The sequence below is a fragment of the Nerophis lumbriciformis genome, linkage group LG11 (assembly GCF_033978685.3).
Source record: "Nerophis lumbriciformis linkage group LG11, RoL_Nlum_v2.1, whole genome shotgun sequence".
Taxonomy (NCBI): Eukaryota; Metazoa; Chordata; class Actinopteri; order Syngnathiformes; family Syngnathidae; genus Nerophis; species Nerophis lumbriciformis.
The window spans coordinates 12,398,801-12,422,391 of record NC_084558.2 but is presented as its reverse complement, the minus strand read 5'-3'; the positions used below and the strand labels follow the sequence as shown (position 1 = coordinate 12,422,391).

Genomic DNA, 23,591 nt, shown 5'->3' with positions numbered 1-23,591 from the left:
TTATTCAAACTCCCCTAATTCGGCTGGCTAGTTGTTATCAAGAGTACTAAAACCCTTTTCAACATGATTCTGACAACTAAGGCTAAATAACTTTAAACTTTAATACATGCTCGGATAGGCCAGTATCAGGCAGTATCGGTATCGGTCAGTATCGGTATCGGATCGGAAATGCAAAAACAATATCGGTATCGGATTGGAAGTGCAAAAACCTGGATCAGGACATCCCTAGTGTATATATATATATATATATATATATATATATATATATATATATATATATATATATATATATATATATATATATATATATATATATATATATATATATATACAGTATATACATACAGTATGTGTGTGTGTATATATATACATATATATATATATATATATATATATATATATATACACACACACACATACTGTATGTATATGCTGTATATATATATATATATATATATATGTATGTGTGGGGGAAAAAAAATCACAAGACTATTTCATCTCTACAGGCCTGTTTCATGAGGGGGGTACCCTCAATCGTCAGGAGATTTTAATGGGAGCATTCGCATACCATGGTTTATATAGGGCACAGAGTGGGTGGGTACAGGCTGGCCTAGGGGCGTGGTGATTGGTTCATGTGTTACCTAGGAGGTGTTTCCGTCTATGGCGGCATGTTGTTACAATTTCGCTGCGCTTGTCATCCCTCAACAAGCGCAGCGAAATTGTAACAACATGCCCCACCGCACCGACACCCCGCCTCGTCCGCCTTCGCCGCGGCCGGCGTCACGCGCAGCAGGTAAGCAGCTTACCTGCCCGCCACCCCCGTGGCCGGGGGCTCGTAACAGGGGTCACTCCGCGCGCTCCGCCCGCGCAGCTTACCTGCCCGCCACCCCTGTTGCCGGGGGCGCGTAACAGGGGTCACTCCGCGCGCAGTGCGCTCACGAAAGGGGTGGGGCTCACCCTGGTTGATATAGACAGCAGGACGGTGGCCATGTAAGTCGGAACCCGCTAAGGAGTGTGTAACAACCCACCTGCCGAATCAACTAGCCCTGAAAATGGATGGCGCTGGAGCGTCGGGCCCATATACCCGGCCGTCGCCGGCAGCGAGACGCGCTTGGAGGTGCGCTCAGCGCGGCTCCCATATGATTGCGCACTGGTGTGCGTCTGGGTCGTGACAGCGTGGCACGCGAATGTCTGTGCTGCATTGGATCAGTCTCCTTTCTTTAACAGGCAAAAGCTTTATAACCTCACTAATGCCTTGCATCGTCTATATTAGATATATAACAACGGGCGGGTGCAGGCGGATGGTGGGCGGATGCGGTTCTGATCAAATGTTAGATCGGGTGGATTGCGGATGGTTGACGACTTTCTGATGCGGTTGCGGATGAAATAATTGCCTATCCGCGCATCTCTAGTATGTATGTATGTCAGTGTTTCCCACACATTCATTTATTTGTGGCGGCCCGCCACGAAAGAATTACGTCCGCCACAAATGGATTTTTCGGCTTTTGACTCGGTCGACCGCTCATAAAAGCAATGGGACTGTCTGTGAATGTTGCTTGTAGTTACACCTCAGGTGCAGTAGGTGGCGGTAGCCTACTATGCACTATGCAATAGCACTTAATTCACCTGGTGGGCCAGAAGAAGAAGAAGAAGAAGAGGGACAGATGGACGGAATCAAAATACTCGCCGGCTACTTTTCATAATGATGGCGCTTCCTACGTTTCTACCTCAAACGTCCAAAAGCTGCTGAAAGCCTTGATCCAGGATGCCATGGGGAAAAAAACTTAAATGGTGCCTTTTGGCGACAGTTAGCAGCTTGGTGGCTCATAGCCGGCTAGCTAACGCTTGCTAGCGTGGTAGCATTGCTTCATTTTTACAGGTGTTATAGGTAGATAGTAGTGATGGGTCCGGCAACACCGATGCATCGGCGCATGCGTCGAGCTCATAGAGCGAAACCCTGTGTCGGTGCGCGTACGGCTTTTAGAAAGTCACGTGACCGATCATGAGCTGTTTTGGTCAAGTGACAGATACGCGAACTGTGAGCGGGTCTTTTCTACAGCCGGAGAAATAATAACTAAGAAGAGAAAGCGTCTAAAATTGAATATGTTGGAAAAACTGTTTTCTTTTTTAATAAAAATGTGTAAAAATAAATAAATAATAATTTCCAGGTCCACAAGCATCCTCATTCACAACACGTTCTCTTAGATTTCCATGTTATGATACATGTTCACATTATTTATTGACTGTATCTAAAAAAGACAAAAAATACATTTTTATTTAAATGAATTTATGAAATAATCCTAAATGAAATACAATGACTTGGTTTATATTATTGTATATACTAGGTCAGTGGTTCTCAACCTTTTTTCAGCAATGTACCCCCTGTGATTTTTTTTTTTAAATTCAAGTACCCCCTAATCAGAGCAAAGCATTTTTGGTTGAAAAAAAAAGATAAAGAAGTAAAATACAGCACTATGTCATCAGTTTCTGATTTATTAAATTGTATAACAGTGCAAAATATTGCTCATTTGTAGTGGTCTTTCTTGAACTATTTGGAAAAAAAAGATATAAAAATAACTAAAAACTTGTTGAAAAATAAACAAGTGATTCAATTATAAATAAATATTTCTACACCTAGAAGTAATAATCAACTTAAAGTGCCTTCTTTGGGGATTGTATTAGAGATCCATCTGGATTCATGAACTTAATTCTAAACATTTCTTCACAAAAAAAATAAATCTTTAACATCAATATTTATGGAACATGTCCACAAAAAATCTAGCTGTCAACACTGAATATTGCATAGTTACATTTCTTTTCACAGTTCTTTTTGACAGACATTTTAGTGACAAACCTGAGCTTGTGCTTCACTGAGTTTATGAACTTACATTCATATTTTGTTGAAGTATTATTCAATAAATATATTTATAAAGGATTTTTGAATTGTTGCTATTTTTAGAATATTTAAAAAAAATCTCACGTACCCCTTGGCATACCTTCAAGTACCCCCAGTTGTTCGCGTACCCCCATTTGAGAACCACTGTACTAGGTCATAAAATCAGTGTCAGTTGAGTCGGTCCATAGGTTGCCTGTAGGGATTTTTAATGTCCAGCAGATGTCATTATTTAGTGACACAGTATCGACACAGTATCAATACAGTTTTGCAATGCGTCAAAACGCTTCATGACGCCTCATCAACCCATCACTAGTAGATAGGTTATAGCTGCATCGCTCGCGGCTCGTCATATATTTAACGTTAATCCGTGATTTCACCGAGCGTTTCACTGATGGTGAGCAGCCTGACGCTGCTTCATTAACACCGCCGCTGTTTGACTCGTGGCCCGGGGCAGACGCTCGTAGTAACAGTCACGTGTTACAATACCGATGAGCTAACGTGTCCAGGTTATAACCATGTTGTCAATAAACACACGTGGACTGAAGCTAAATTGTCCACTGTCCACTGCAGCATGTGAATGCAATGAAAATAATAAAATCTGAGCCAACCAGCTGTTAAAATGTTGTCCAGGTTAATGTTTTGGCCATTAAAGACCATTAATTTCAAGATTTCAACTGTGATTGGGCTTTAAACAGGTGGGTGACCTGTTCAGATGAGTGTAACTGCTACTGGTCAAATAATGTGAAATAGCATTTAATTTTACATGTATGCAATGCCATTTAAATGCAATTATAGATAATAATAATAATAATAATAATAATAAATACTGTGTAGTGTTGTAAATAGTCAACGGGAAGGATTCTATTAAGATATAAGCCATGAGCACTACACAGCCAGAAAAAAACCTAGGCAGGACAAGTACAAATATTGGGGCAAGTAGATTTGAGAAGTCAGGCAAGTAGAAAAAAACCTTAACGTTGAACCCTGCATGTGTTGAGCTGCTGCCGCTTAAGGTTAGACGGCACTGTACATAGAGCGGTTCTGCTCGTTAGTAATAAATTCTAATGTTGGATGTTCACTCCTTCACACAGATGAGTATAGAAAAATATTTTCAACGGCCGAAAAGGGCTCGACTTGGAGAGGAGGTAGGCCTACAGTTCGGACCACAGGTGCGACCTGTTCAGCAGCAGCAGCAGGAGGAGGAGGAGGAGGTTGACTGACTGTGGCAGGACACCTCTACCTCTGTTTCACTTCATGTTGCTGGTAAATAATATGGTTGTAGTAGTAGGCTAAAGTTAAATTATTTAGTATTCACTAATTAAAGGGGCAGAGCTTTAAGAGACATTTTAGCTTTCATATTTTATAAGATATATTTTTTGTAAGAACCACAATTAATAAATATATTTCAGTGAATCACTAATTGTTCAAATCTGTATATAAATATGTACATAAAATGTTGTAATTATATTCCAACTCCGCGTTCTTCTTGGTCATCGCCGCTGCCCCCCTAAACCCCCAGGTATATATATTTATATATATATATATATATATATATATATATATATATATATGTATATGTATATGTGTGTGTGTGTGTGTGTATGTGTATGTATGCATAGTCAGAAAACAACATAAGTTCCATTCATTGCAATTGTATAATAAGTGGATCAAGTTTCTTGCCACTTGTCAAAAAATGGTTTTACTTCTTAATTGTCGAAATCTTGTACTGCCTTGCTCACTTCTAATTCTGCACGAAGCAGCAGTCCAGCAACACTTTAGAGATCGGTGTAGTGTAAATCGTCCGAGGTACAATCGGCCCAAAATATGACTTAAAAAAATATTACGACATTAAAAAATCAGCGTGTTAGTAAAAAAAAAGTACTGCCATACCAATTGTTTCCCCCCACCCTTATACAGTGTGTCTAAAAGTGTCACTGCCCACTCTCTACCGCTCATGTTTTGCTATTTTCTTGCCAGATGGCTATGATGGGCAACCAGGGGGTTCCCTTTGGAGGACCATATGCGGGGCAGGGGAATCAAGGACTTGGTGCTGCAGGGCTGGGCTCGCAACATCAGAACAAACGTCCCTTAGCTAACAACATAGCTCAATTCAATGTGGACAAGAAGAGTCAGCCCATGCAAGGAATGGCCACCATGGTAAGAAATAAAATAACAATTTGATACAACTTTACAACCTTGACTGTACACTAATGTGGTCTCTCACCATTGACTGTTTTTTTTAATTGACTCAGCACTAAGCCTTCACTCTGATTTCCTATTTGGCCTTGTGTATTTTTATTCTTCAACTCTTCTCTTCCATCTCTTAATTTTATCTCTAATATTGTCTTTGTGGTATTTATCCATTTTCTTATTTTGTCTGAGCCCTGCTTATTTGATCATGCCCTTCCACTTTACCTTGTAGGGCTCCCAGCAGTCACAGTCAGGTGTTGGCGTACCCTCAGTTGCACCTGTAGGAGGGGCATCTGGCATGGTTCCCAATGCTCAGGGAGGTCTGGTCGGTCCTGGTACCCAGGTCTCGACAGCCTCCGCTGCAGCTGGCACACCGCCCACTGCTGATCCTGAGAAGCGCAAACTGATCCAGCAGCAGCTCGTTCTCCTACTTCACGCCCACAAATGTCAGAGGAGAGAGCAGGCCAATGGTGAAGTCCGACAGTGTAACCTGCCTCACTGTCGCACTATGAAGAACGTCCTCAATCACATGACACATTGCCAGGCTGGCAAGAATTGTCAGGGTGAGTTGAAAAGATGCTTATGACTTCTACCTTTTTAGTTCCTTATCTTTACATAAATGACCTTAATTGTACTGTAAATAGCAGGGATTGTGTTGTCCTAGACCAGGGGTAGGGAACCTATGGCTCGCGAGCCAGATGTGGCTCTTTTGACGACTGTATCTGGCTCTCAGATAAATCTTAGCTGACGTTGCTTAACATGATAAGTAATGAATAATTCCGCTGGAAATCACAGTGTTAAAAATTAAGTTTAAAGTATAAAACATTCTCATGCATTTTAATCCATCCATCCGTTATCTACCGCACCTGTTCAAGGTTGCGGGTGGCTCAGCCAATCCCAGCTGTCCTTTGGGGTACAGGAGGGTCACATTAATGGTAAGAAGTATTTTATTTATTATTGGTTAGCTTCAGAATAACAATGTTATTAAAAAGAATAAGAGACTTATTATACTCTAGAAATGTATGTCTTACTTAAAAATGCACGCATTGTATTCAGTGTTAGAAAAAATATTATATGGCTCTTACGGAAATACATTTTAAAATATTTGGATTTCATGGCTCTCTCAGCCAAAAAGGTTCCCGACCCCTGTCCTAGACATATATTGTATCATATACAGTAGGTTGACTGATTTTGTTTGTAACACATTCCAAAAGGTCACTTGAAACCAAATGGTATCTTAACCGAATCAATTTTTTCTCTAAAAAAGAATGCAAATCCAATTAATTTGTTCCAAACATTCTAAAGTATGAATGCAACACACATTTCATAGCGAATAATTATAGTTTTACAAGCAGAAAACAATGCAAAATACTACAGATGTGCGGGTCGATCAATCACAGATCAGTTTCGACCGATTTTCTTGAAAAAGTATGTGATCACCATTGCCAATTAATGCCTTTAGTGGCAACCACAAACATTGATTAACCTGGCTAATATGGTATTCATTTTGAGTCCCCAGGTTGATTAGCTAGCAGTTAAATGTGTATCACCAAACACAGTGTGGAGACACTCTCCTAATAACCTCCATTACAATACGAATAAACTGCATTGCTTAATATCTTAAGTATCATTATCAGGTATTGGGATAGTACACACTGAGAGCAGGCAGGCTAGCGAGCTAGCTTGAAACCACACCAAGGAATACGTCCATTGTGAAGTTTAAGAAGTGTTGATGGAACTGTGTTACAGAAGAGTAAGCGTATGTAAAAGTCTACAGAAGATAAAATGACAGCTCTTAACTGTTGATGTGTCAACATTTTCGCAACTCGAAGTGCACAACACGTAAGGAGGGTGGACTGATTTATAAATTGGGTTACAACTATAAATATGTGATAAATATTTGATCGATACTAGAATAATTAGGTAGAATATTTTTTTTCTTAAAATATTTTTTGTTTTTGTTTACAAATATAGGGAATCATTCTTTGGACACAGGAGGACATTGAGCCCTCAAAATGATTTATAAGTGTAATAAATAGTAGTTTTTAATTTTGTTTAGTTATTGTATACTATTTGCTTTGTTTTACTCAAGCAAATGTATATAATAAAAAGGATAAATAAGTAGTTTAAATATTTTGCTGCTATTGTTAAACTGTAAATAGCACTCACCATAAACAAACTGAAAAATTTACAATTAATGCATGGTATCGGTATTGGTATCGGCCGATTTCACTTGTGGATGATCAGTATCGGCAGCATACATCCCTGATCCGAACATCCCTACAAAATACATTTAAATGCCAAATAAATGGATAAAGGAATATTTCACATCACTTTTACCTTTTATTGAAGACTTGTTGGTGATGACAGCGATGAGCGGAGAAGGAGGAAAGGGAAGGGAAACCACACAGACGCCACCTTTGGATTGAATTCAATAGTTTCCCATTGGGTTGCATGATTATGGTCAAAATAATAGTGACGATTATTTTTTAATCAATATTGAAATAACGATTATTGAACATGATTATTTACTGTTATGTAAAACATTTTTATAGCATTTTCTATTTTAAGCAAACCGTATGTGAACTTTAGTTTCAAAATTAAACTTAAAAAAAATTAATCAGTTATAAAATAAGATGTACAAAAGACAAAGGGCTAACTAAAAATAAATTTGCCTTTGCAGACTGCGATCATAAAGTACAAACAAGTGAAAAAATAAGATTATGCACAAAAGCCACATACTACAAGGAACAGAGTGTACTGTTCACAGTCTAAAGCCAAATAAAACGTAATTACAGCCATTATTTATGTGTGTCTGTTAGAGGTGGATGGATATGGGGTCCCTCGGTGCAAGGTTGATGTAACGGTAGTCTGTACTTTGGGCACCCTTGCTTTTGTAGCTGTTTGTCTGGGCTTTGCGCCGGTGGCGGGGGCCCTCTCTGTGAGCAACTATAACTCTATTTGGATTATTAGCAGGCAAACGATGGTGGTTGAAGGATGAAGTGAAGTGTTTTTAATGCTTAACCTGTGTCAGTAACTTGATACTTTGTTTAAGTGTGCACACCAACGCAGCTCTGCCGTGCAAGTTTTTGTGGCTTTTGTTGGTTTGTACGCGCGCGAGCATTTTCGGTTTTGGGGGAACGAGCGGGAGGGTGCCTACAGAATGGTGAGGCGGGCTCCGGGCTTAAAATGCGTACCTGTTGGTCACTCTACGGGAGGGGAGGACACCAACGTAATAATGTATTTATTTTTCCTAATATTTTCTGGAGCTACAGGCGACCAGCTGATCAAGGGTGACTGTCAATCACCCTCAGTTCTCATTCACTCTTACTCACTCTCACATGAGTTCACCGTCTTTTGGTCGCCCCCTGGTAGTTGGCTGACTGTTGGTTGTGAAAGTACTTCAATTGATATGCATCGGAGCCTGCTTTTTAAATGTTAATATCGCCGACGATTACCTAATTTAATCTTAGTGGCCAAAATCGCGATTGCGATTAAAATTTGATTACCATATTTTTCGGATTATAAATCACAGTTTTTTTATAGTTTGCGATTTATACTCTGGAGCGACTTATGTGTGAAATTATTAACACATTACCGTAAAATATCAAATAATATTATTTATCTCATTCACGTAAGAGACTAGCCATACCAATAGAAGAAGAAGCGGCGCATTGTCTACCTTTGGAGTTGGCAGAGTTGTTTACAAGCGACACCGAGGAAGAAGATTTCATCGGATTTAGCGATTAGGAGTGACAGATTGTTTGGTAAACGTATAGCATGTTCTATATGTTATAGTTATTTGAATGACTCTTACCATAATATGTTACGTTAACATACCAGGCACGTTCTCAGTTCGTTATTTATGCATCATATAACGTACATTTTTTCAACCTGTTGTTCACAATTCTTTATTTATTTTAAATTGCCTTTCAAATGTCTATTCTTGGTGTTGGATTTTATCAAATACATTTCCCCAAAAAATGCGACTTATACTCAAGTGCGACTTATATATATATTTTTTCTTCTTTATTACCGCATTTTTCGGACTATAAGTTGCAGTTTTTTTCATAGTTTGGGTGCGACTTATACTCAGGAGCGACTTATGTGTGAAATTATTAACACATTACCGTAAAATATCAAATAATATTATTTAGCTCATTCACGTAAGAGACTAGACGTGTAAGAAATCATCGGATTTAGCGATTAGGAGTGACAGATTGTTTGGTAAACGTATAGCATGTTCTATATGTTATAGTTATTTGAATGACTCTTACCATAATATGTTACGTTAACATACCAGGTACGTTCTCAGTTGGTTATTTATGCGTCATATAACGTACACTTATTCAGCCTGTTGTTCACTATTCTTTATTTATTTTAAATTGCCTTTCATATGTCTATTCTTGGTGTTGGGTTTTATCAAATAAATTTCCCCCAAAAATGCGACTTATACTCCAGTGCGACTTATATATGTTTTTTCCCTTCTTTATTATGCATTTTCAGCCGGTGCGACTTATACTTCGGAGCGACTTATACTCCGGAGCGACTTATACATCGAAACATACGGTATGCATTTTTGGTCGGTGCGATTTATAATCCGGAGCGACTTATAATCCGAAAAATACGGTAATTGTGCAGCCCTAGTTTCTAACTTTCTTTTTTTAAAGGGCTTGCACATGCAACTTTCTTTGGCCCCACTGTGGCCTATTTTGCAGCTGTACTTATTAGAAAAAAAGCACAGCGGGTTTGAGGAATAACTTGGTTCGCAAAGAACTATAGAGTCAACCAGTGATGGTGCCCCATAGATCCCAATAAGTCATAAAAATGGGGTCCCGCAGTAAAATTTTCGGGTCCCACTTTTTTGAAACCGTTTTGAAAACAAATGATAAATGTATGCATTATCCTGTTATATCTCACATTCTATATTGTGTTTTGGAAAAAGGTTGTCATAAACGTTACTTAGACTTCCTTTTATTGTCGCAGTTCCATGATCGACTTTGTAGTTGTGTCATGGGATTTGCGGCCTCATGTTTTGGACACTCGGGTGAAGAGAGGGGCGGAGCTTTCTACCGGTCACCACCTGGTGGTGAGTTGGCTGCGATGGTGGGGGAGGATGCCGGACGTACCCGGCAGGCCCAAACGCATTGTGAGGGTCTGCTGTTAGCGTCTGGCAGAGAGAGTTTCAATTCCCACCTCCGGAAGAACTTTGAACATGTCACAAGGGATGTGCTAGACATTGAGTCCGAATGGACCATGTTCCGCGCCTCTATTGTCGAGGCGGCTGATTGGAGCTGTGGCCGCAAGGTAGTTGGTGCCTGTCGTGGCGGTAATCCTAGAACCCGTTGGTGGACACCGGCGGTGAGGGATGCCGTCAAGCTGAAGAAGGAGTCCTATTGGGTTATTTTGGCTCATAGGACTCCGGAGGCAGCGGACAGGTACCGACAGGCCAAGCGGTGTGCGGCTTCAGCGGTCGCGGAGGCAAAAACTCGGACATGGGAGGAGTTCGGGGAGGCCATGGAAAACGACTTCCGGACGGCTTCGAGGCGATTCTGGACCACCGTCCGCCGCCTCAGGAGGGTGAGGCAGTGCACTGTCAACACCGTGTATGGTGCGGATGGTGTTCTGCTGACCTCGACTGCGGATGTTGTGAATCGGTGGAGGGAATACTTCGAAGACCTCCTCAATCCCACCAACACGTCTTCCTATGAGGAAGCAGTGCCTGGGGAATCTGTGGTGGAGTCTCCTATTTCTGGGGCTGAGGTTGCTGAGGTAGTTAAAAAGCTCCTCGGTGGAAAGGCCCCTGGGGTGGATGAGACCCGCCCGGAGTTCCTTAAGGCTCTGGATGCTGTGGGGCTGTCTTGGTTGACAAGACTCTGCAGCATCGCGTGGACACCGGGGGCGGTACCTCTGGATTGGCAGACCGGGGTGGTGGTTCCTCTCTTTAAGAAGGGGAACCGGAGGGTGTGTTCCAACTATAGTGGGATCACACTCCTCAGCCTTCCTGGTAAGGTTTAATCAGGTGTACTGGAGAGGAGGCTACGCCGGATAGTCGAACCTCGGATTCAGGAGGAACAGTGTGGTTTTCGTCCTGGTCGTGGAACTGTGGACCAGCTCTATACTCTCGGCAGGGTCCTTGAGGGTACATGGGAGTTTGCCCAACATGTGCTTTGTGGACTTGGAGAAGGCATTGGACCGTGTCCCTCGGGAGGTCCTGTGGGGAGTGCTCAGAGAGTATGGAGTTTCGGACTGTCTGATTGTGGCTGTCTGCTCCTTGTACGATCAGTGTCAGAGGTTGGTCCGCATTGCCGGCAGTAAGTCGGACCCGTTTCCAGTGAGGGTTGAACTCCGCCCAGGCTGCCCTTTGTCACCGATTCTGTTCATAACTTTTATGGACAGAATTTGTAGGCGCAGTCAAGGCGTTGAGGGTATCTGGTTTGGTGGCTGCAGGATTAGGTCTCTGCTTTTAGCAGATGATGTGGTCCTGATGGCTTCATCTGGCCAGGATCTTCAGCTCTCGCTGGATCGGTTCGTAGCCGAGTGTGAAGCGACTGGGATGGGAATCAGCACCTCCAAGTCCGAGCCTATGGTTCTCGCTCGGAAAAGGGTGGAGTGCCATCTCCGGGTTGGGGAGGAGACCCTGCCCCAAGTGGAGGAGTTCAAGTACCTAGGAGTCTTGTTCACGAGTGGGTGAAGAGTGGATCGTGAGATCGACAGGCGGATCGGTGCAGCATCTTCAGTAATGCGGACGCTGTATCGATCCGTTGTGGTCAAGAAAGAGCTGAGCCGGAAGGTAAAGCTCTCAATTTACCGGTCGATCTACGTTCCCATCCTCACCTATGGTCATGAGCTTTGGGTTATGACCGAAAGGACAAGATCACGGGTACAGGCGGCCGAAATGAGTTTCCTCCGCCGGGTGGCGGGGCTCTCCCTTAGAGATAGGGTGAGAAGCTCTGCCATCCGGGAGGAGCTCAAAGTAAAGCCGCTGCTCCTCCACATCGAGAGGAGCCAGATGAGGTGGTTCGGGCATCTGGTCAGGATGCCACCCGAACGCCTCCCTAGGGAGGTGTTTAGGGCACGTCCAACCAGTAGGAGGCCACGGGGAGACTATGTCTCCCGGCTGGCCTGGGAACGCCTCGGGATCCCCCAGGAGGAGCTGGACGAAGTGGCTGGGGAGAGGGAAGTCTGGGCTTCCCTGCTTAGGCTGCTTCCCCCGCGACCCGACCTCGGATAAGCGGAAGAAGATGGATGGATGGATGGATGGGTCATTCAAATTTGAACTTTACAGTACAAATAAGAACGAAATTTCGTTGCATTAGCTCGTTGTAGTGCAGGATAAACAACAAGCTAATGCAATGAAATTTTGTTCTTAACTCATTAAAAAAATAATACAATAGAAAACAATTTTTTATGCATATATACCGTAAATGTATTCAGTTATCAACATTCATTCACTTTCTTCTTTCCTTCATGGATCTAAACTGTACCGCTGCCGGTATTTTTTTCTATATTTTTATTCAATAAGTTGTCGGTGTATTTATTTCAGTATCCATCCATCCATTTTCTCCTGCTTGTCCCTTTTGGGGTCGCGGGGGGTGCTGGAGTTTATCTCAGCTGCATTCGGGCGGAAGGCGGGGAGTGTAATAAGTGTTTTGCTTTGGTCATGAAATTATGACAATTGTGTGCCAGGGCATACATGCATATAACACATTTAATTGCTTATTCTCACCTGTATGTAGATCATCAATCGTTTAAAAACCGCCACACCTACTCTTTCATGGCAAATAATGCCAAAAAGATTAGAATTTTGCAAGTTTGTTTCAATGTAATTTAATACAGTGGCACTCAATGCCTCTAGCATTTCATCTCTGGCTTCGTGATGGCCATAAGCTGTGTGTTCCCCTTTAAGAATGGCAATATGTGGGGTGAGTGACGTGTTTGTAAGTGAGTGGGCAAGTTAGGAGAAGGAGCGCTAGCATGTTCAGGAGTGTTAATAGCATGGTGAATGTCCGGTTGGCTTTGTGGAAAACATAAATAAAGAGTTGTAACAAATCGACAGCCTCGTCATTCCGACCAAAGAGAGGAACTGTCGAGAAAGTGGAGGGTGTTACCCCCGACAATATATCGGCCCTGGAGGGAATGTCTCCCTTGCGCTCCTCGACCACGGTCTGGGAGCCGACAAGCAGGAAAGGTGTAACAGGATGTTTCTTGGTGCCTGGTGAGGCTGGATGTTTGAAAATCAGTGCACCCGGTCGTAAAGGTGTTCTATTTATTAGCCCGTCTACATGGCGTGCAAAACATCTTTCCATCTTCATAAGTGAGCCATTTGCTGAAAAGTGGCTCCAGAAGCCCCTTTTCATTGAAGCTTTGCATCTTGGGTTTATTGCTCGCCATGACGAAAACAATAACACACGGGAGTCCTAATACCGGAAATGCAGTATTTGTGATTGATAAAACTTTCGGTGAATCAAAATTTAAGAAATAGTACTGGAAATTTCATTACTTTGAAGTCGACCAATAAAAACACCGTAAACGGGGACGGAAATTTGACTCTGCAAATATAAACACACACTGGCGGAAAGTGATAATCGATAAAAAAAACAAGCAAACCAGAGTTTTGACCCAGAGAAGGCAGGGTCGGTAATAAAATAAAATCCACGTCCCTGGGATGTGCGGACTTCTGGAAATGCGCGTCCTTTCTGATTTCAATGTGTAAAAAGACACAAAAAGTCTGTTAACGCCAACAGTGTTCTGGGTAGGGAGTTCAGAGCAGACTAGCACAAGCACGTTTTGTAATAAAGAAAGTTACCAACACCGTTGTACCTACACATTGTATTAATAACACTACAAAACTAAAGGTGCACACAGACTTTAAAGTCCAGCGTACTCTGGGCGAAGTGGACTCCGTGCGGAATGACCGCAGTGATTGGTGCTACCATAGTCGCATGTACTACCTTGTTATAGTTTCCTGTGGAATTCTGTGAAAATTCCCACAGAAAGAGACACTCAGTGGTATGTACGGCCATTAAATACCACAAGAGACGAAAAAGGGTAGTACCTCGGGGAGTAGGACTACCATCTGCTCTGAGCAAAAGTTGGAGCCACTTTAACTAGGTACGTCAACTGTCAGAAATTGTCAAACCTTTCATTCATACATTGGCCTGATTCATTTTTATGATATGCTTTGTTGGAAAAATGCAGATCTGTCTCATGAAATGTAGGTCGATGTGAAAAATACCGGCCAAACATTGTTTTGTGTGACACGAGGCAAGCAGTTTTAGGCACTGAAGTCTGCCGAATGATAGATGGGCAAACAGACCAGTTTGTTAGGCGCAATGTTTGGTCGTACGAAAACCGAGACGGTATACGAAAACCAGAACAAACTTTTGGCAAAAATTGAATCCCACGAAAAGTGTCACGTATTGAAACCATGGTACTATTGTGTTGGATGTATATTATTTCAGTTTGAAAACTGAAACATGAAACATGAGTTTTAAGAACATGAGGAACGCTAAACACCACAGAAACAAACCTTCATCTATTCCCTTTCATTCTTAGTCGCTCACTGTGCATCATCGAGGCAAATCATCTCCCACTGGAAAAACTGCACTCGACATGACTGTCCAGTCTGCCTGCCTTTGAAGAATGCTGGAGACAAGAGGAACCCACAGTGTGAGTGTCTGTATCTGACCAAAAAGTATTTATACATGTTTTTGTTTCTTTTAAATTTGATGTGATGTTCTCCCTTCACAATTTGTTTACAGTAACAAGATTAATCATAACGATAGTTATAACCAAAGTTAGGGGTGCACAATAATTATTAAACCGATAATTATATGGTCGATAACTATGCAGTCACGCCGTTTGTCAGATAACAAAAAAAAAGGTCAGATAACCATGTATACCAGGGGTGTCCAAACTAAGGCCCGCACCAAGTGAGGCCCGCCATGTGCTTCAGTGCGGCCTGCGAGACATCACAAGTTTAACAAGAAGATTGTCTGCCGTTTATTCTCGCTAACATTGATCACTCTGCAAATCAGGTTGATTTAATATTAGGTGAGTTTTGCCGCCCCCATGTGGATATCAATGGAATTACTAGTTGAAAACCACAAGTTTAACTTCAAGTAATGTGAGCAAAGCATCAACTTATATGACCCAATCCAAACGCTCACACATAACACTCATCATGCTCATCAAACTTTATGGACATTATAAAACACGTATATGTCATTTAAAATTACACATGAATAAATTAGAGTGCATGACGGCTAACCTACGCAAAACCCACTCTCCACACTTCCCCATGTTTGTCGCATTTTAGGAAATCGTCAGGGAAGTAAACAAGGTTGGAGTCGAACTTTCACACGCTCTTAATATTCAATGTTTTATTGTTTATACTTCATTTTGCATTGTTGTTACGGTATGGTGAGGGCGGGGTGTTGTTGAAGTAGTTAAAGTTCTCTGTCATAGCTTGCTTTAATCAATATAAACTGGAGTGTTTTTTTGTACAAAAGATGGTTGTTACGTCACAGTCAACGCTTTGCTGTGTGGCAAAAACGCGTTGTAATGTGTGCATGTGTGTCAATGTAGGAGTGTGTATGTGCGCGAGCGCATCCATATAACATATTGGCAATTACCTTCGAAAATATAGCTTTATCGCAGTTTGTACTGTATTTTTACATGTTTGGCGAACTTCCCTCTTCAATTTGTTATGAAATTAATATGCAGACTTAAAGCATTGCCATTAGGTAACGTAATCACAACGTTCTGGGAATGGTTAGCTGGGTTAGGCATAAAAACAGCTGTGCAAACGTGATCAAAAATCACCCTGAGACAGCACACATAGTTTTAATAGAGAATATTTTTAAATAATGTTTTTTAATTAGTATACTTGCAGACACTTGCGAGGATAGAAAAAACACCTGGCTTCAACAAATCAAACCTTATATAGTATCCCCACCAAAAAAAAGAAACTATGGTGCCTTATTCCGGTGTTAGGTGAATTCAGATTACCTGCAACAAGTGCTCGGCGATAAAATTGTAATTTACTTGTTAGTTATGTAGCGTACTGACAGACTGACATTTTTTTTCAAATGTATTGCTTACCTAACACACCATCAGCAGCCCTCATTAAACTGGTAGCACCGCACTGAAACGCCAAGCCAAGCAAGTGGCCACAACAAAAACAACACACCACTTACTCGAACAAGAACATGACACCCCAAATTTTGAGCATCAAACATTACAACTAAATTAAATCGTTTTGTGCACATTCTTTGTTGTGTTTTTAAATTTATTATTTAGTTCTCATTTAATATACTGTTACGGAAAGTTTTAAATTTAATTTTTTTAATTCTTTGTTTCATTGCAGCCTTTTGCTAAAATCATTAATGTACACTCAGCACACCATTTTGACAGAAAAAAACAAAATGTAGAAATGTTTGCAAATTTATCAAAAATAAACTCAAATCACATGTACAGTACTTACAACCTTTGCCCAATACTTTGTCGATGCACCTTTGGCAGCAATTACAGCCTCAAGTCTTTCTGAATACAATGCCACAAGCTTGGCACACGTATATTTGGGCAGTTTCGCCCATTACTCTTTATCCATTGTGGTTTGCAGCACTTCTCAAGCTCCAACAGTACTGGATGGGAAGCGTTGCTTTTCATCCAAGATGTCTCTGTACATTGCTACATTCATCTTGGTCGAGTTAGGGAGGTGACCAAGAACCCGATGGTCACTCTGTCAGAGCTACAGCATTCCTCTGTGGAGAGAGGAGAACCTTCCAGAAGTACAACCATTTCTGCAGCAAACCACCAATTACGCCTGTATGGTAGAGTGGCCAGACAGAAGCCGTTTCTTAGTACAAAGTTTGCCAAATTGCATCTGAAAGACTTTTAGACCATGAGAGACAAAATTACCTGGTCCGATGAGGCAAAGATTTAACTCTTTTGCATGAATGACAGGCATCATGTTTGGAGGAAACCAGGCATCGCTTATCACCAGGCCAATACCATCCCTACAGTGAAGCATGATGGTGGCAGGATCATGCTGTGGAGATGTTTTTCAGCGGCAGGAACTGGGAGACTAGTCAGGATAGAGGGAAATACAAACACAGTAATATACAGAGACATGCAAAAAGAAATGGGGAAAGAGGAATGGGGGAAACTGGGCAAAGATAGGTGTGGCAATCTTGTGGCATCGTATTCAAAAAGACCTGAGGCTGTAATTTCTGCCAAAGGTGCATCAACAAAGTATTGAGGGTCTGAATACTTATTTATGTACATTTATGTATGTTTTAATTTTCCTGAGGGAACTCTCCTGAAGGAATCAATAAAGTACTATCTATATAACTATCTATGCAATTTTTGAGTTTTTATTTTTATTTTTTATTTTTTTTTATTAATACATTTTCAAAAATTCTGCATTTCTGTTTTTTCTGTCAAGATGGGGTGTTAAGTGTACATTAATAAGAAATAAAATGAACTTTTTTGATTTTAGCAAATGGCTGCAATGAAACAAAGAGTGACAAATTTAAAGGGGTCTGAATCAATACGTTCGGGACCCACTGTATATCCCTGAAATATTTAAATTACTAGTTTGTTCAACTTGAATTTCACAAAATTCTATTAAAAGAAAAAAGATTAGCAAAAACGTGCACGTTTTAAAAGAAAATGTTTTAATACCAATTTGGACATCTTTATAAGCACTGGCACTGTTTTAACCAATCTGGTACTCGTATACAAACCCCGTTTCCATATGTGTTGGGAAATTGTGTTAGATGTAAATATAAACGGAATACAATGATTTGCAAATCCTTTTCAACCCATATTCAATTGAATGCACTGCAAAGACAAGATATTTGATGTTCAAACTCATAAACTTTATTTTTGTTTTGCAAATAATAATTAACTTAGAATTTCATGGCTGCAACACGTGCCAAAGTAGTTGGGAAAGGCATGTTCACCACTGTGTTACATCACCTTTTCTTTTAACAACACTCAATAAACGATTGGGAACTGAGGAAACTAATTGTTGAAGCTTTGAAAGTGGAATTCTTTCCCATTCTTGATTTATGTAGAGCTTCAGTTGTTCAACCGCTGTCGTATTTTACGCTTCATAATGCGCCACACATTTTCGATGGTAGACAGGTCTGGACTGCAGGCGGACCAGGAAAGTACCCGCACTCTTTTTTTTACGAAGCCACGCTGTTGTAACACGTGCTGAATGTGGCTTGGCATTGTCTTGCTGAAATAAGCAGGGCCGTCCATGAAAAAGACGGCGCTTAGATGGCAGCATATGTTGTTCCAAAACGTGTATGTACTTTTCAGCATTAATGGTGCCTTCACAGATGTGTAAGTTACCCATGCCTTGGGCACTAATGCACCCCCTTACCATCACAGATGCTGGCTTTTCAACTTTGCGTCGATAACAGTCTGGATGGTTCGCTTCCCCTTTGGTCCGGATGACATGATGTCAAATATTTCCAAAAACAATTTGAAATGTGGACTCGTCAGACCACAGAACACTTTTCCACTTTGCATGAGTCCATCTTAGATGATCTCGGGCCCAGAGAAGCCGGCGGCGTTTCTGAATGTTGTTGATAAATGGCTTTCGCTTTGCATAGTAGAGCTTTAACTTGCACTTACAGATGTAGCGACAAACTGTATTTAGTGACAGTGGTTTTCTGAAGTGTTCCTGAGCCCATGTGGTGATATCCTTTAGAGATTGATGTCGGTTTTTGATACAGTGCCGTCTGAGGGATCGAAGGTCACGGTCATTCAATGTTGGTTTCCGGCCATGCCGCTTATGTGGAGTGATTTCTCCAGATTCTCTGAACATTTTGATGATATTATGGACCGTAGATGTTGAAATCCCTAAATTTCTTGCAATTGCACTTTGAGAAACGTTGTTCTTAAACTGTATGACTAATTGCTCACGCAGTTGTGGACAAAGGGGTGTACCTCGCCCCATCCTTTCTTGTGAAAGACTGAGCATTTTTTGGGAAGCTGTTTTTATACCCAATCATGGCACCCACCTGTTCCCAATTAGCCTGCACACCTGTGGGATGTTCCAAATAAGTGTTTGATGAGCATTCCTCAACTTTATCAGTATTTATTGCCACCTTTCCTAACTTCTTTGTCACGTGTTGCTGGCATCAAATTCTAAAGTTGATGATTATTTGCAAAAAAAAAAGTTTATCAGTTTGAACATCAAATATGTTGTCTTTGTAGCATATTCAACTGAATATGGGTTGAAAATGATTTGCAAATCATTGTATTCCGTTTATATTTACAGTACATCTAACACAATTTCCCAACTAATATGGAAACCGGGTTTGTAGATTAAAATTTCAACAATACTCTTTCCTAATCAAGACATTTGCTTCATTGATTTATGGATGTTACGTTAGCTCTACAATAGTAGTGATTCATATTTGGTTAGGACAAATCTACAGGTACAGTTTGTTGAATCCACCATTGTTTGTGTCCACAAACTACAGTCAAATCTACATTTCAAAGTTATAGGTATCAGTCTTGAAAAGCAAGAAGTTATCAGTATCGGCTTGAAAAATGTTGTGCATCCCTAGCTAAAAGCATTAAGTGCTATGTGTAAAAGCTGTAGGCATTAAACATGTTGGCAAATCAATATGTCCTATGTCTAACCATCTTACATGTTTCCAATGTCCTCACAGCTCTTTTGGGTGCGACTGGTGCAGGTCTGGGCAGCTCCCTTGGGTCAGTCCCCGGTAGCCAACCTAGTGCTCCTAACCTCAACCCACCCAGTCAGATCGACCCCAGTTCTATAGAAAGAGCCTATGCAGCCCTGGGACTCACCTACCAGGGGAATCAGATCCAGAGTCAACCTTCCCAGCCCAACATGGCCAACCAGGGCCTTCAAGGGCAAACCGGTATGAGGCAGATGAATCCAATGGGTAAGTTAGCAAACTGAAAGACATTTTAAGGAACATTCAAAATAGAAACACAAGGAATGCAAATATCTACAAATTGTATTCCCTTTCTTTCTAGGCTCAAATCCTATGGGAGTTAATGGAGGTGTTGGTGCTCCTTCCCAGAGTCAACAGAGCAACTTGCTGCAGGACACTATGATGCACCTCAATGTGAACAACCAGGGGTAAGGACAGTTACGGTATATTTTTTTATGAAGGCAAAGATATGTCATGTTCAACATTGATCATTTGAATATGTCTGTCGTTTTCTTTTCCAGCCTGATGAATGATGCTAGTGGGGTCGGCTCAATGCCAACAGCAGCGCCTCTCTCCGCCACGGGAATGAGAAAAACCTGGCATGAGGATATCACGCAGGACCTGCGAAACCACTTGGTGCACAAACTGTAAGTAGTGTAATGATGTTCGATTATTGGTCAATATTATACTTACATTTAAACATGCGTTAAAAAAAACATAATAAGATTTCATGTGCATAATTTGTCATGCCCGTATAGAAACTGAACCCTTCTCCATGTCTCAGCAATTACTATTTACTTCCTGTGTTTAAAATTTTCATCCATACAATAACTCATGTATTTATACCAAGCAAGTGAAAAATAAAGAATGTAATCTAAAATAATAGATACAGTTTTTTTATAACTATAAGGCACAGTTAAAATCCTTTCATTTTCTCAAAAATCGACAGTGTGCCTTTTAACCTGGTGCGCCTAATGTACGTAGTAATTATGGTTGTGCTTACTGACCTTCAAGTAATTTTATTTGGTACATGGCGTAATAAGTGTGACCAATCACAGGCAGTCACACGTTAGAGATACAAGTGGACTGCAAGTTGATCCCTGTTCAATAAATGACGATAGCAGGTACCCGGGTGTAAGCAAGCAACACCAAAACTTGGATGTTTTATTGAGAATATAGGACATTACACACAGCGCTCAATAAACTGTCAACGTATTTTAGTACGACTTTGGTAAGCTACGAAGTCTCACCGCTTTGATGGAACGCGGAGTATTATAGCTAGTAGTCAGATGTACTAAGCTTCAACATATGGGTATTATTATGGTGTGTGTATAAGGACCCAAAATGGCACCTATTAGGAAACATATTATCTGGTGTTTTGTTTCACAATGTTATGCAAAATCAACTTTTCTTACCTGCGGATGTGTATTTGTGATCTGCATAAGTCCAGAAAATGTGTGCGCTTCCGCCATTGTTGTCTGCGCCGTAGTCAATAAGCTTCTTCTTTTTCTCAATCCTATTGTTGTGGGGCTTTCATCCTCGCTGTTGCCATTTGTAATTTAAATTAGGGTACAGTTCTAACTTATATTTGTCAATAAACTTGCTATGAAAGCGCTAAAACAAAATGTCACAAAAAATGACGGGGAGAAGATGTTGTCTAAGTGGAGCCATGTAAATAAAACCGCCCACAAAACGGCATTCCCTGAAGAGACAGCCAGAAAGCGGCTTTAAGGTGGTCTGTGACACATAATGTATGCAACATTTTGACCAAAGAACAACCATTACATGTTATGTAGACCACAAGGAAGTGTTGTAAGTGGAGGAAAAAAATCATAATATAACACCTTTAATGGGCATTATAATCTGTTGCGGCTTTTGTTTGAAAAAAGATCTGAATACACCATTATAAACGGGTGCACACTATGGCCTGAAGAATATGGTAATTAATGAAAGACTAAATACTGGAGTAAAACTCAAGAGATTATGAAAAAACACAGAAAGTATAACTTTGTAAATATTAATGACTGAATTTAGGTAAATACTGAAACATTGTTAAATGTTTGAATAAATATAATTTCCATCAGTTCACGATACTTGTTGACCTACTAAAACCTTTTAGTGTTGTACCAGAATGTGAAAAGTCTTCCTCACATTTTTAACTCTGTTTTAGCTTCTAACTTTGTCCATTTCCTCCCTAGTTTGTATACTCTTAAGAATAAATTAAAGGGGACCTATTGTGCAAAACCAACTTTCTTACATATTGGGTACGGTACTTGTTTTTGTGTATTTAGGATTTCTGCAAGTCCCGAAAATTTTAAATCAAACCATGATATTTTATAAAACAATCTTGCTTTTTTTCCATACTTCCTCCAAACAAGCCATTTGGAATTCGGCCAATTTGTGCCGTTTTTCCCATTGGTGACGTCAGCGGATATCTCCAATAATGGTAACGTTTTACCCGAAGAGATATGCGCCATTGTAATCCGATGTTGTAGTCAATAAGTTCCTTCTTTTTATCTATCCTCTTGTTGTGGGGCTGACTGGCTCATACATGCGTCCTCTGATGTTGCCATTTCCAATACAAATTAGTGTATAGTTGTAACTTGCATCTGTCAGTAGACTTAATATGAAAGCGCTGAACACTACAACAAGGCTGACGGGTAGAAGACGCAGTCGAATCGAAGGTGCGTAAATAATACCACCTAAAAAAGGACGCATCCTGAAGCGACGGTCAGAAGCAGTTTAAAGATGCTCTAAAAATCATAATCTATGCAAATTTTTGACCAAAGAACCACCATTACATGTTATGTAAACCACATTAAAGTGTTTTGAATGTAGAAAAGCAATCATAATATGACCTCTTCAAAGTCTATTCTCTGACCATTAGGAAGCCAGTGCAGTTATCTAAGCGCTAGACTAAAATGGTCATATTTCCTGCTTCTAATCAGCAGCATTCTGGATGTACTTACAGCTCATTTAGAGAGCCCAGTGAGAAGGCCATTGCAGTAGTGTAACCTGCTGGAGACAAAGGCATGGATTAGTCTTTTTAAGTCTGATTTAGACATTATTCTTTTTATTTTGGCAATGTATTTTAGGTAGCAAATAGTCTGAGTTTGTTATTACCGGTACTCCTAAATTTCCAACCTGATTATTAGGTTTTAGGGAGAGTGTCTCAAGGTGAGTAATAATATTTTACCTTTGCTTCTGTGGACCACACACAATTATTTCAGGTTTGTCTGAGTTTAGCTAAAGAAAATTGTTTTGAATCCACACACTGATCTATTCAATGCAGTGACAATCAACAGGTCAACGTTCACCTGCCTTCAGTGACACGTAGATCTGAGTAGAGCTGCGCGATTAATCAAAATCGTATCGACACCAAAGTTTTAATTAGTGTGGTTAGGGCTGGGACACCCCCTCACCCTACTTTTTAGCCCTATCCCTACATTTTGCGCGTTCCCGTGAAGGTAGTAGTGCCCTAATGACTCTTTGCATGTAGGGGTAGTGGGCATAACGAGGAGTTGGGGGTATGAATCTAGCCCTTCAGAGTGAGCCATTTCAGATGCTGACTTGCTCAGGTAGGGCCAGAGAAAAATGCACAATTACTGCTTAAGTTATAATTTATATTACATGTTAGTTTGGAATGTTAGTTTGTAATGTTAGCCAGCGAGCCACGCTAGCTAACGTTAGACTAAAATACTAAATAATAATACTAAAACTTTAAAGCTTTCGAATGTGAAAACATTAATGTTACATACCTTCAAAACATTCACAAAAGACAACAGCCGTAGATG

At 40.7% G+C, this 23,591-nt stretch overlaps 1 protein-coding gene across 5 annotated transcripts in view; it reads left to right on the top strand.

Annotated features, from left to right (window-relative positions):
* The window catches only part of ep300a (E1A binding protein p300 a), a 105,793-nt gene that overhangs the window by 40,474 nt on the left and 41,728 nt on the right, over window positions 1-23,591 (top strand). For 3 of the 5 annotated variants that reach the window (XM_061967358.2, XM_061967357.1, XM_061967355.1), the window contains exons 3-8: window positions 4,874-5,053; window positions 5,319-5,649; window positions 14,645-14,764; window positions 19,786-20,025; window positions 20,120-20,225; window positions 20,319-20,444. In XM_061967358.2, the coding sequence (XP_061823342.1) occupies window positions 4,874-5,053; window positions 5,319-5,649; window positions 14,645-14,764; window positions 19,786-20,025; window positions 20,120-20,225; window positions 20,319-20,444 (1,103 nt within the window). The remainder of the gene's footprint in view (window positions 1-4,873; window positions 5,054-5,318; window positions 5,650-14,644; window positions 14,765-19,785; window positions 20,026-20,119; window positions 20,226-20,318; window positions 20,445-23,591) is intronic. The other 2 variants (XM_061967359.1, XM_061967356.1) reach the window with 1 other exon arrangement.